Raw genomic sequence first — 12,284 nt, 5'->3', positions numbered from 1 at the left:
TATGCATTGGCATCTGGCATTGTGCATCCAAGTTCATCCCAAGCCGGAATGCCTGTTTGGGCAGCCGAGGCCATCACGTGCCATGACATCGAGATGATGTCAGCTGACTGCGCTTACGTCAGCGCATTAACCACATCACGTGACGCACTAGCCACGTCGTATTCGTATCCCTTCCTCGGCTGTCTTTCTCCTTTGCGCTCCCTTCGCGATGATCTGTCAACATGTCTCCTCGCAGACTATTGTTTCACCGCAGTGACGGCACTCCAGGACCATGCGATGCACATGGTGCTGTCTCACCCAGCAGCGGCACATGCCGACACGATAGATGTCATCAGCAGCCGCAGCAGCACCAGCCGCGGGGATAAATCTAAATCCTCGCCCACCACGCGGGTCCGACCAAACTCTGTGCCCAAAATTCAGGTCAGCCTTGTTGGCCCCCAAGAAACCCTCCGAGGACGTGGCGCAGGGGCAATCCTGCTGCCTAGCCGATCCTGCACCGTGATGGGCTGCTTCGCGTTCCAGGGACCCCGAATCACACTAAGGGGCTTTCCCACCCTGCCTTGGGCCTATCAAGGGTTCCCCAAACATGCGCGACCCTAACATTCTTGCCGAACTCCGGCTCAAACCCGCTGACTGTATTTGTGCAAATCCCTGCTGGTGGAACGGGTGGATTTGCCAAGCTACCCAAGCCCTTCCGGACGGTCCGCGGATGTGGCTGTCCCCGATGATATAAGGGAACGAACCTGTTCGATCTTTTTCCCCATCCTGCCGGTGCCTTCGTCCTCCCCGACTCCAGTCCGATCGTCGTCCCTGCCGATCATGAAGCTGCCTTTGCTCGCCGCAGCCACGGCTGGCCTTGCCAGTGCCGCTTCCATCCCGGTCGAGAAGGCCGAGGCTGAAATCGCCTCCGTCGCCGCTGACTTGATCGTTCGCGCTCTGCCCAATTCCCCCGATGGCTACACTCCCGCCAATGTGACCTGTCCTTCTACGCGTCCCAGCATCCGTGATGCCTCGGGGATCTCCACCAACGAGACCGAGTGGCTCAAGGTCCGTCGCAATGCGACCTTGACGCCCATGAAGGATCTCCTCAGCCGGCTCAACCTCACCGGTTTCGATACCACCTCCTACATCAATGAGCACTCCAGCAATATCTCGAATATTCCCAACATTGCCATCGCTGCATCTGGTGGTGGTTATCGCGCGCTCACCAACGGTGCCGGGGGTCTGAAGGCGTTTGACAGCCGCACGGAGAACACCACCAACGCCGGCCAGCTCGGCGGTCTGCTGCAGTCGGCCACCTATGTCGCTGGACTGAGTGGAGGTAGCTGGCTGGTCGGATCGATGTTTGTCAACAACTTCAGCACTATCGGTGAGCTGCAGGCCAGCGAGAAGGTCTGGCGATTCGACAAGTCCCTGCTCGAGGGACCCAACTTCGACCACATTCAGATTGTCAGCACGGTGGAATACTGGAAGGATATTACCGAGGAGGTGGACGGAAAGGCCAATGCCGGATTCAACACATCCTTTACCGACTACTGGGGCCGTGCGCTGTCCTACCAGCTGGTCAATGCCTCGGACGACCAGGGTGGCCCGAGCTACACCTGGTCCTCCATCGCCCTGATGGATGACTTCAAGAACGGTCAGTACCCGATGCCGCTTGTCGTTGCCGATGGCCGTAACCCGGGTGAGGTCATTGTCGAGACCAATTCCACGGTCTACGAGGTCAACCCCTGGGAGTTCGGCTCTTTCGACCCTAGTGTCTACGCCTTCGCCCCGCTGGAGTACCTGGGTTCGCGGTTCGAGAACGGCACCGTCGCCGAGAACTATAGCTGCGTGCGCGGCTTCGATAACGCTGGTTTCATCATGGGCTCTTCCTCCACTCTCTTCAACGAGTTCCTCCTCGACATCAACAGCACCAGCATCCCTACTATCCTGAAGGAGGCCTTTACCGACATCCTCGAGGATCTCGGCGAGCGCAACGACGACATCGCCATCTACTCGCCCAACCCGTTCTCGGGTTACCGTGACAGCAGCGAAGCCTACGCGACCACCAAGAACTTGGACGTAGTTGACGGTGGTGAGGATGGCGAGAACATCCCTCTCCACCCGCTTATCCAGCCCGAGCGTGCCGTGGACGTCATCTTTGCCATTGACTCCTCCGCCGATACCGACTACTACTGGCCCAACGGTACCTCCCTCGTGGCCACCTACGAGCGCAGTCTCGAGCCCAGCGTGGCCAACGGCACCGCGTTCCCGGCCATTCCGGACCAGAACACCTTTGTCAACCTCGGTCTGAACAGCCGCCCGACCTTCTTCGGCTGCGATCCCAAGAACATCTCCGGCCAGGCGCCGTTGGTCATCTACCTGCCCAACTCGCCCTACACCTACGACTCGAACTTCTCGACCTTCAAGCTGACCTACAGCGACGAGGAGCGTGACTCGGTGATCACCAACGGCTGGAACGTGGTCACCCGCGCCAACGGCACTGTGGACTCGAACTTCCCGTCCTGCGTCGCCTGCGCCATTCTGCAGCGCTCGACCTACCGCACCAACACGTCGCTGCCCAGCATCTGCACCACTTGCTTCAATGATTACTGCTGGAACGGCACGACGAACAGCACGGACCCGTCTACTTATGCGCCCAGCATCCTGATTGCCTCCAGTGCGGGAATGAAGAGCGCCGTGGATTACTCGGTCATTCTGATCGCGGCTGCCGTGGCGGTGTTTATGTCTGTGTAGAGTGCATGTTTGATACCGATACTGTTGTAAATGTCGCATGTTTCTTGACCATATTAATTAGAGCATAGAGCGTGATGAATGATGAGACATTTCTTCATCTATTGTTGCAGTGAAGGTCTTGTACGGAGTTTTTATTAATCAGATATCCTCCGGTCAGTAGCTCCAAAAGAATATAGCTTAGTGTTCCTAAGTAAAATTCAGTGTACATCCTATCAGGGATACAAGCACATGAGTGAGATAATTCTACACGAGGCAAAACTGCTACCTGAGACCTGCCATTTATTGTCAAGCTTCTGTGCAGTTCGAAATTCGTTAGCACATGTCATAGAATAGACATGGATTAATGTCATTGAGTCATCTAGCTCGAGCTATTCTTGACAAGTATTATTTGTTATTCCGGCTATGATAATTGATGATATTTCCCGCTCATCATATGTCGGGCTGATCACTTATAGAGTAGTATGATTGATATATTCGCAGAGACCATCATGCTTACATGCGGCTATGCCACATAGCCGCCTCCATCAGACCAACAAAATATTAACAACCCTACTCGAATAAGGCTACGCAACCCCCCTACCCCAAGATCCAGAACCCCCCCCCCCCCCCCTTCTCCTCCCTCCCCAAAAAAATAAATCAACAAAACCAACAACACAACCCCCAAAACCAAGCAAAGAAAACGAAGAACCAACTAAACCCTACCCTTCCCCAACCTCCCCACAATCATCTCCTCCATAGTGTACGGCAACCACTGATACATCTCCTCCGTAATCCCCCCAACATCCGCCCCATAAACCTCAAAAATCCAATCATTCCAATCCCAATCCACCCACTCGTGATAACTATCCATTGGCTCGCGCCTGCCGTTCGTGGTCCATCGTAGAATCGGACTGATGTATGTTCCGCCCAGGAAGTCACTCTCGGGAATGATTTCCGGGTTGGGGGAGCGGCCGATTTTGGCGTGTCCGAAGTCGAGGAGGGTGATTTGGATGTTTTTTTCTGGTGATGGTGATGGTGGTGATGAGGGGGATGGGTGTGGGTGGTGTTGGATGAGGATGTTCCGGGGGTAGGTGTCGAAGTGATCCACGCCTAGTTTGTAGATATGGGATTCCACGGTGATGATCTGTTCGAGGATGATTTTCCGGGTTGCTTGGGAGAGGGTGTGCGGGTTGAGGGTGTCCATTGGTAAGCCGCTGATGTGTTCAAGGAGGATGAGCCGGACGGGGCGGTTGCGGGGAGGAGTAGTATCTGGGTGTGTGATGTCTGTGGTGTACGAGCCGTAGAAGTGGGGGATGTGGGTGGTGGTTTCTCCATGTTCGTGGAGTTGACGATGGAGATGTTGGTATGCTGCTGTCTCCGTGGCGTATTCTTTGTCGATGTAGATGAAGGGGTCCACGCTGTCTTGGTAGTGGTCCCAGTAGAGTGGGTCGTATAACTTGGCTACGAGGGTCGTAGGCATGGTCTCGGGTAGCTGGTTTGATATAACTTCCACGAGGACGATTTGGGAGGATTTTCCGTCACTGACTCGAATTTGTTTGCGGATTTTGAGACGCAGGGTATGAGATCCGGTGTGGCCGGGTAGGGGGCTCTTGTTGAAACAGCGGGTTAGGACATCTGTGTTCTCTCGCTGGAAGGCTTCTTCGCGAGTGAGCAGGTATTTTTTGATGACTCGGTGGTTTGGGGGGGTATGTTCGGTGATGGTGAATTCGAACCCGGGGATGTATGGGAGAGCGGGTTTGGGGATGTTGTGGAGGGTGTTGTAGTCGTCTGTGAAGGGGTCGGCCATGTTGATGTCTTCTTGACATTGGAGAAGATGTGGACCTCGAGATGTGGCGGTTGTTTGTATGTGGTGTTGGGTTATATGCCCCTGTACTCAGTTCTACGCTCATGGACTCTATTATACCTCTGTACATATTGTGTGAAAGCACTGGGAGTCGATATAAGGAAGGGAATCGCAGTTATGCATGCGCTTTGATCTCTAGACCGAGACGATGCATCAGCACGATGAGCTCAACCAGGCACGTGAGCCTTTTTTGCACTTCACTGGGCAAGGAAAAGAGTGTGGCTGTAGCGGTGACCATTGTATTGTGGTCAATCATGACCATGACTTGTGAGAGAATCGACAACCAAGATCTATCTGTATTATAGCAACTCAAAAGAGAAGAAGGCTCAGGAAATGCCATAGCCACGCCAAGACCCGCCCAGGCACCTGTCCAGGCACCCACCGTCCCTTGCTGTTTCAGTCTCTTGCAAATCTCACGGAGGCTATACCTCTTCCTCCACTACTATTTCCTCAGTCCGGTGTCTTGTCGTTGACTGTTTCTTGTCAGCCTCTACATCCTTCCTAGCCTGTCTATTGTACACCCAACCCCCCTCCACCTCTGCCTCGGTGCCTCTTAGTTCCTTCAGCTACTTATAAACCGCATCTGCGACGTGACTTCGACGAAACAAAATAGAGCAGAACGCGTAGGGAGACTGCGGAGCAGGGTATTCTAGGTCGATATAAAGATCCCTTCACCCCCTCCTCCCCTCTGAAATCGTCCCACCCGGTGCAGCGGCTCGTGAACCCCATCTATATTCCATCTTTTTTTTTTAAAGAAAAAAAAAAAAATAAATAAATAAATAAAAAAAAATTCCGTACCCTAACCCTGTCTGCGCGAGGTCTCTGAGCTCTTCAATCTTACTGAATGAGACAATGGAGTCTGAATATTTCGACTGGGTGGCGGATTTTGAATTACCGGTGAAGCTCGCCAAGACCTCTACCCCTACTCGATGGCAGATGGGCCGTATAACGAAGGTAAAGGTACGCGTCCATGAGGACTACGAGTACGGGACTATCCGGGAGGCCACGGGTGTTTGCAGCGCCATCCAGATTGAAGGGCCCTCTCCGGGGCAAGAAGCCATTGCGAAGGTCAAACTACAGTAAGCTGATTGACTCCAGAGTGCAGAGGGTAGGGGAATGACTCCAGTAACAGGCTATCGCCTTGGGATGATCCCACTGTTGATGCCATAAGCATGGAAGCAATCAGAGAGATGGATAACCTGGCAAAGCTAACGGATGTGCACTGCTCATCTACACCGGCCTTTATTGGCAGAGCTCATTGTGTCCAGGGTGATGATCTTTATATTCCCGGTGGATATATTGTATTTATCTTAATGGAAAGGCTGCCCGGTCGGGATCTGGGATGCTTCCATGAGTTGTCTTTGGAGGAACGAGATGAAGTACGGATTGCGTTTTTGAAAGCATTGTGGTATGTGATAGATCCTTACGCTCATCTGTACGGTTGCCTGGAAGGATTTACTGATGTCGCGAATAGGGAGTTTCACCGGCACGGATTTGATCATTGGGATCCTCGCAGGGAGAATATCATGTGGGATAACGCTGCTCGGAAATGGTTGGTCTGAAGATCCTGTACCCTTATGGTATTTGAACTAACCTACCCAGTTATATTCTCGACCTTGAAGATGCCGAGGATCTTGAGATCAAAGGCATGGGAACGGATCCTCTCTACGAGCTGTCCGCGTGGGATCTGCATGGAAAAGCATCACGGCCCGCGTATGATCATGTTGACGATGATCCAATGATACCGCCTGAACGCAAGGGAGGGTGGACATTCTATGACAGGGAAGAAATGTTGGCTATGTTGATGCGTAGAGTCACACAGTAGAGCGCATGGGGGACTGGTACTCCGTCTATTTTCTATTGAATCATACATGTATTCCTTCTTTTTACGTTCCAGTCTCGAATCTGAATGCTACGCTGTTATGTATGCTGTCTCCATAATTTTGTCACAGCTGTGATTAACACTATATCCTCCGTTGTAGTCTGGATAGGCTCCCTTCTAAGCAGCTGAGATATGCGATGACAGGCTGTTATCCTGATATTGCGGTCTCGATGATATAACAATACGTGTAGCTGAGATTTCTGGCTTGGGACATACTATCTTCCTCCATTCTTGGTTCTTTGGCAGTAGAGAGATGTGATTGGGCCTAGATTCAATACATCTTGTTGGTGCGTATTTTTGCACACTGGCAGTCCATTCTGTGCAAAGTACATACGAGATCTTGTACAGCTGATACACCGGTCTAAATTCGTTCGTGTCGGACCATAACGCCTCGGCATAATAACGTAGCGGGTTCAAGTAGACGGACAGAATATGACTTGGCTCGATTCTACACTCTCGTCTGGCATGATATTTCCTCACTGGTGGAGGCTGCGTTCAGGCAGAAGAGATCTTACCCACCCGACGACAACTTTCTTAAAGCTGCTTCAGGGGCCCCCAAAAACTATATAACCCTCGCGTCCCTCTCGTACGAAAACCATCCTTTCCAATCCTCTACGATCCCCTGCTACATAACATTTCTTGATGCCCTTTGTTCTCTTTGCATCCAGCTAACTGAGTGTTACATAGACTCGACAGGATGTCTCCGAAGGATAACGAGGACAAGAACCCCACAGATACTCTACCAGAGCCGCAACAGACAGCCCGTGATGTGACTAAAGACGCTTTCCCTTACATCACGGGCGATGAGGGTCCTCGGTCTTCAGGCAATAGTCTACACGGCATCGTGTTCCTTGGGGAGCTTTGCCACTGGGCCAACTTTCAGAAAGAGGTCCGAACGGTTTTCAACGAGATTAAGTGGGACAAGGAACCTGTCCTTGATAGACTCAAGCCAAATGATCTCTACCATAGCGAGCATTTTCGCTGTGGCGCAGAGATCTCTACTAGCGGAAGATATATCGCGCATGTGCTCAACCCCATGAGTGGCATAGCAACAAAGCTTGGGTTCCAGCTCCGCTTTGGAGATTGGCATGCGGTGAAGGATCACCTGAAATGGATGCTCCCCGATTCCTCGGACGATGAATCCGCGGACGACGTAACTAGAGATGATGAGACCATGGGCCAAGACGACAACACTGGAGACGCCGAAGGAGAGGATCAAGATCGCAAGAAGCCCAAAAGGTCCATTCCCGACTATGCCATCATTGATGAAAGCCATGAGGCCCGCGCGCTCGGGGAAGCCAAACATCCTTGGCGTTCTTTTCCAGGTCGCTGGATTCAGGGAGCCATCCAGGGTGACGCACAGACGGAGACTCGATTACGTCGGTTTGTTGGTAAGTGTGCCTCTGTTACGCTGGGGCACTGGATGATAACAATGTTTATCTTTCAGGGCAGATAGCCAGAGACATGTGGGCGGCTGATCTCAAATATGCCTTTATGACCAATTACAGGGAGACCGTCTTTCTTCGCAGGGAAAAGGTCCAGGGAAAATGGACACTTTTCTACTCCGATGCAATCCGATTTGATGCCACGTCTGACATGGACAACTTCACAGTTTCGGTGCGAGAGTGCATGCTGTACCTGTTTAAGATTACATCTCAAGTTCCAAAGAAAGGTGGCTGGTCACTGGGTGGCATGGAGAAAGAGCCACTTGAGGCCTGGGTGCGGATCCCGAAAAGGTCCAAAAAGAAAAAGACAACCGACAACACATCAGCCAGCAACAAGTCTACCGACAACAAACACACTGGCAACAAATCAACCTATGCAGACCAAATGACGGTCGTCCGTCGTCCGAAGCCTCCTGCTGGATCAGCAGCCGGTCCCAAAAAGACATCGAAATGAAATGAGAGGAGACTATAATGCTAGGGGAGATCTGGTTCAAAAGGTTTTCGTGTATTGGCTACATGGACGGGAAAGCTAAGCTTTGGAGGTACATGAGGGAATGATCCGTGCCATTCAACCTGCCACGGATGTTCGGGTTGCTGAACTGTCCAGAATGATTGTCATCCTCTCTTTTCAACCAAGTGGGATGACAGGTTCTGTGTTGATTGTTTGTTTCGATGGTTTACCAGTTTCGATTGCTCTCAATGAGATTGCCATGTCAAGTTGCCCTATCTGAGGACTACCTGCCTCGCGTCATGTAGTTGCAATACAGAGGACAGCAAATTATAGCATGCTGTAACTTGCCAAGCCTAAACCGTGGCCGTTGATTGGCCAGATGAGTATCGTAACTAAAAACGAAGAAGACTCGGGAAATTCCATAGCCGTGCCAAGACCAGCCTAGGCACCCGTCCAGGCACCTACCCTCTCTACTATCTCCTTCACAATTCACAGTGGGTATTCCTGTCGCTGACTATCTCATGTCCTTCTTTGTGCCTCCTAGTACCTTCAGCTGTCATACTTATGGAACCAATCAGAACGCGTAGGGAACCGCCGGAGCAGGGTATTCTAAATTGATATAAAGATCCCTTTATCCCCTCCTCCCCTCTGAATCGTCCAACCGGTGCATCAACTCGTGAAGCATTATTCTAATCTCACCTTTTTCAACACCTTCTCCTGACCACCCTGTGCCGGGAGAACAGACATGAATCCTGACTGTTTCGACTGGGTCGAAGATTTCGAAGTGCCAGTGACGCTAGCCAAGACCTCTACATCCACCCAATGGAAGTTAGGCCCTATCGCTAAAGAAAAGATCCGTACTCATGAGAGTTTCGAACATGGGATGATAGAAGAGGCCACAGGCGTCTGCAAGGCTACTCAGCTTGCCGGACCCTCTCCTGGGCAAGACGCTATTGTTAAAATCAAGGTACAGTGAGTGATTGACTCCCCCATCTTCCCCTAAGCCGGGACGATGGCCTTCTTCCCAGTGGATATGTGGTCTTCATCCTCATGGAACGGGTCCTGGGTCGTGATCTACGGTGTTTCTCTGAGCTGGTCTTGGAAGAACGGGATCAGGCACGCATAGCGTGCATTAAGGCATTGTGGTATGCACCATATCATAACCACCAGTTTATGCGCGGAGAGCTGTTCGGGAGTTGTCGGTGTGGAATCTACAGGGTCGGTCACCACAGATAGGGCAATGCGGCCACACATGCAGATGACATTGTATAGCTATTCGTTTCCTACATATTGGCGCGTCACCCAGCGTGGATAGTCTGAACAGCCTGGTTGAAGAAATATCTTCCTTAATAGCTAGACGAACTAGATTGATTCGGTCGCTTCAATCCCCTGTCATAGCAACCCCGCCATCACCCTCGTCAACGCCTCATCCTCCGCATTCAACGCCTCAATCCCCGCCCCATCCGTCCCCGTCTCCGGCACCACCCCCTCCGCCACTTCGGCCTGCGTGCGCGGATCAAAGTAGAATCCGCCGGCCATTTCAAAGAAACTGGTCAGATCCTCGCAGCTATTTTGATCGACCGGGCCAGGCCCAGCCGGGGTGGTGAAGGACCAGAGGGCGGAGTGCGGTGCCGTCGGGAGGGTTGATAGTTGTTGCGGCTGCGGCGGGTAGGGAGATTCCATCGGGGTAAAGGACATGGCGTAGTCTGCGTCAGCGGTGGGTGGTGGTCGTTTGGGGTGATCAGGACGTTGGTGAAGGGTTTGATTGGGTAGTCGAGGGGATTTACTGCCCAGGTTGAGTCGGATGAGTTTCAGACTGCGGATAATCTTTTGGAGGCGCCGGGAGGTGCGGGCTTGGGTAGAGGATCGACGGACCATGTCGACGGCGTTGTAGAATTCCGGACGACAGACTTGGCTGAATCGGGATGGGGAGTGGAGGACGGCGAGGAAGAGGGCGGCCAGCGCGGAGATGAGGAAGTAGTTGAATGGTTCGGGGCGTTGGAAGTAGATGTCGGAGACGCGGCTGAAGAAGTCGAGCATGTGCACGGTGCTTTTGGCGGTTTCGACGGCAATCGATGCACTCGGAACGCTTTCTTCGATGCTCTCCGTGCTGAAGAGGTATTGTCGGTAGACCAGGATGCGGAGCTGGTTGGCTTGTAGCGCTAGCAGGACCTGTAGCATCATCATGCTGTCGGCGTGCGGGTTGGAACCGGTGGAGGATCGCTGCGACGGATCGAACCGCAGCTCGGGCGGGATGGATTGGATCCATTGCTGCACCTGGAAGTCGAGGTACGCACAGTAGTCGGCTGTGGCTGCTCGAGGACGGGTGCGCCAGCCGACCACCAACCCCCAGATCTTCGAGCTGAGGCGTGCGTACGAGATCATGCAGGTCAAGTAGGGCGTGGCGGTCCCTGGCTCGGGCAGGTTGGTGTCCATGTCCGAGTCCTGGATGGCAAAGGGTAGGCCCGTCCCAAACGACCACTTCCGGTCCAGCACGTAGATGCACCAGAATAGCCGGCTGGCCCAGGTGCGATGCAACTCGCCCGGGAACACGCCTCCCGTTTTCAGCCATGTCTCCTGACAGTGCAGGCCGAGCTGGACTGCTCCCCGGACTGCGGAACCGATGGTCCGCCATGCTATCACCTCGTCATCGCGGTAGGAATGGAAGATCGACTAGATCGGTTAGGGGAAGCCCAATGCAGAGAAGCAGAGCACGCACCACCAGAGTCAAAATAAGCAACTCCTTCATGTCCACCTCCGGCAGCTTGTACCGGGTCGCAAACTTGTCTTCCACGCTATCTGCCAACCACGCCGCTCGTTCGCTGCGACCGTGCGATTCCGCTAACAAGGCCGTCGCGACGATAATCTTCAGCACCTCGGCATCCCGCGCAAAGAACCAGTCCTGATCCTCCGTACTAGGAGTGGTGGCATTCGGACCATCGCCGTCCTCCCGAAAGTACTCGACCACGTACGCGCGGACACTGTCCAGGTCCACGCATGGATAGATCAGACCCACGGTATGTTCGTAGACCGTCACGAGTCGGAGCGTTTCGGTCAACCCCAGACAGCGAAGAGAGTCACCGGGCAAGGCCTCGGCTTCCGGGTCAGGGGCTGGACTCGGGGGTGCCGAGGAGTTGGACTCGGCCACATCCCCGTCGCTGTCCGAGGGCTTCTGTCGCGCGGTGAGTCCGAACTCCGCACTGGTCGGACCGACGTAGGTGGGGGATTTGGGACGGTTCAGGATCCGCTGGAGACCTACGTTGGCGGAAGTAGACGAGATGGTCGACATGGTGGTATGGATGCTGGTATGGTTAGCAGGCGTAGTCACGGATGTCGATTCCAATTGCCGGAGACGAGCGGCCATGGCGCGCATTTCTCGTTGGAGGGTCTCAATTTGCTGGTCGACGGTCTGCAATCGGCTGGACAGTCTAGTGGCAGCGGTGTCAATACAAACAGGGAGACATCAATCGTGGACGGTATACCTGTCATCTTTCACGGGGTCTTCCACCGCAGGCGACGCCGTGTTGGCCACCGCATGAGCATTAGGGGTGTACACGCAGCGCACATGGTCTCGGGCACACCGCGAGCACACGGGCTCGCCGCTGCATTTCAGCTTCCGTCGCTTACACTCATTGCTGTCCCGTTAGCTAGGGGCCAGGCAGCGGGCGGACTGACGCACCAAGCGACCTGGGTATATTTGGCGCGCTTCTTGGTCCGAGATGGTTCCGGCGTGTTGCTGCCTCGCTTGGATGTCTCACTCTCCATCGTTTAAGCGAGTCACACTCACTCGAATAAAATGCAGCCGTGCGTGGGCACTCCACTAGGACAATAGCAGTGATTCCGAGGGTATCAGGTCACTGACCTCGGGGTTCGGAAAGGAGACGGAGGGAGGCGAATTTTTAAGTGGCATTCCGAGCAATCCGA

The 12,284-nt window shown here is 53.4% G+C and overlaps 6 protein-coding genes across 6 annotated transcripts; 4 read left to right on the top strand and 2 right to left on the bottom strand.

Annotated features, from left to right (window-relative positions):
• Window positions 1–6: 6 nt before the first annotated feature.
• On the top strand, window positions 7–640 carry BO80DRAFT_14448 (uncharacterized protein). The gene has a single exon (XM_025713730.1). The coding sequence runs from the start codon at window positions 49–51 to the stop codon at window positions 598–600; it is 552 nt and encodes a 183-aa protein (XP_025577477.1). The 5' UTR covers window positions 7–48; the 3' UTR covers window positions 601–640.
• Window positions 641–819: 179 nt separating this feature from the next.
• Window positions 820–2,739, top strand: BO80DRAFT_350099 (lysophospholipase family protein; the record flags this gene model as incomplete). The annotated part of the gene is made up of 1 exon (XM_025715529.1): window positions 820–2,739. The coding sequence occupies one exon, from the start codon at window positions 820–822 to the stop codon at window positions 2,737–2,739; it is 1,920 nt and encodes a 639-aa protein (XP_025577476.1).
• A 646-nt stretch (window positions 2,740–3,385) lies between these two features.
• On the bottom strand, window positions 3,386–4,651 carry BO80DRAFT_14409 (uncharacterized protein). The gene has a single exon (XM_025713723.1). The coding sequence runs from the start codon at window positions 4,523–4,525 to the stop codon at window positions 3,431–3,433; it is 1,095 nt and encodes a 364-aa protein (XP_025577475.1). The 5' UTR covers window positions 4,526–4,651; the 3' UTR covers window positions 3,386–3,430.
• A 783-nt stretch (window positions 4,652–5,434) lies between these two features.
• BO80DRAFT_462886 (uncharacterized protein) lies at window positions 5,435–6,407 on the top strand (the record flags this gene model as incomplete). The annotated part of the gene is made up of 4 exons (XM_025722548.1): window positions 5,435–5,661; window positions 5,715–5,990; window positions 6,057–6,134; window positions 6,185–6,407. The coding sequence occupies 4 exons, from the start codon at window positions 5,435–5,437 to the stop codon at window positions 6,405–6,407; spliced, it is 804 nt and encodes a 267-aa protein (XP_025577474.1).
• A 754-nt stretch (window positions 6,408–7,161) lies between these two features.
• BO80DRAFT_432935 (uncharacterized protein) lies at window positions 7,162–8,363 on the top strand (the record flags this gene model as incomplete). The annotated part of the gene is made up of 2 exons (XM_025720805.1): window positions 7,162–7,855; window positions 7,912–8,363. 2 exons carry the CDS (start codon window positions 7,162–7,164, stop codon window positions 8,361–8,363), a joined length of 1,146 nt encoding a protein of 381 aa, XP_025577473.1.
• Window positions 8,364–9,735: 1,372 nt separating this feature from the next.
• On the bottom strand, window positions 9,736–12,215 carry BO80DRAFT_402014 (transcription factor domain-containing protein). Its single transcript, XM_025717592.1, has 4 exons — window positions 12,040–12,215; window positions 11,843–11,995; window positions 11,080–11,788; window positions 9,736–11,033 (listed from the first exon to the last, which is right to left on the bottom strand). The coding sequence occupies exons 1-4, from the start codon at window positions 12,123–12,125 to the stop codon at window positions 9,753–9,755; spliced, it is 2,229 nt and encodes a 742-aa protein (XP_025577472.1). The 5' UTR covers window positions 12,126–12,215; the 3' UTR covers window positions 9,736–9,752.
• Window positions 12,216–12,284: the final 69 nt, after the last annotated feature.

Source organism: Aspergillus ibericus, assembly GCF_003184845.1.
Source record: "Aspergillus ibericus CBS 121593 unplaced genomic scaffold BO80scaffold_10, whole genome shotgun sequence".
NCBI lineage: Eukaryota > Fungi > Ascomycota > Eurotiomycetes > Eurotiales > Aspergillaceae > Aspergillus > Aspergillus ibericus.
Note: the sequence above shows the minus strand (reverse complement) of the source record. Positions and strands in the feature narration are given on the sequence as shown.

What these genes read in the sequence shown, in the direction of transcription:
- BO80DRAFT_14448 (XM_025713730.1), top strand. Translation starts at nt 49, where the DNA reads ATGCCTGTTTGGGCAGCCGAGGCCATCACGTGCCATGACATCGAGATG.
- BO80DRAFT_14409 (XM_025713723.1), bottom strand. Translation starts at nt 4,525, where the DNA reads ATGGCCGACCCCTTCACAGACGACTACAACACCCTCCACAACATCCCC.
- BO80DRAFT_402014 (XM_025717592.1), bottom strand. Translation starts at nt 12,125, where the DNA reads ATGGAGAGTGAGACATCCAAGCGAGGCAGCAACACGCCGGAACCATCT. An exon ending in AAATATACCCAGGTCGCTTG is followed by an intron (nt 11,996 to 12,039) that starts GTGCGTCAGTCC and finishes CTAACGGGACAG; the next exon opens with CAATGAGTGTAAGCGACGGA. An exon ending in TGCTTATTTTGACTCTGGTG is followed by an intron (nt 11,034 to 11,079) that starts GTGCGTGCTCTG and finishes TAACCGATCTAG; the next exon opens with TCGATCTTCCATTCCTACCG.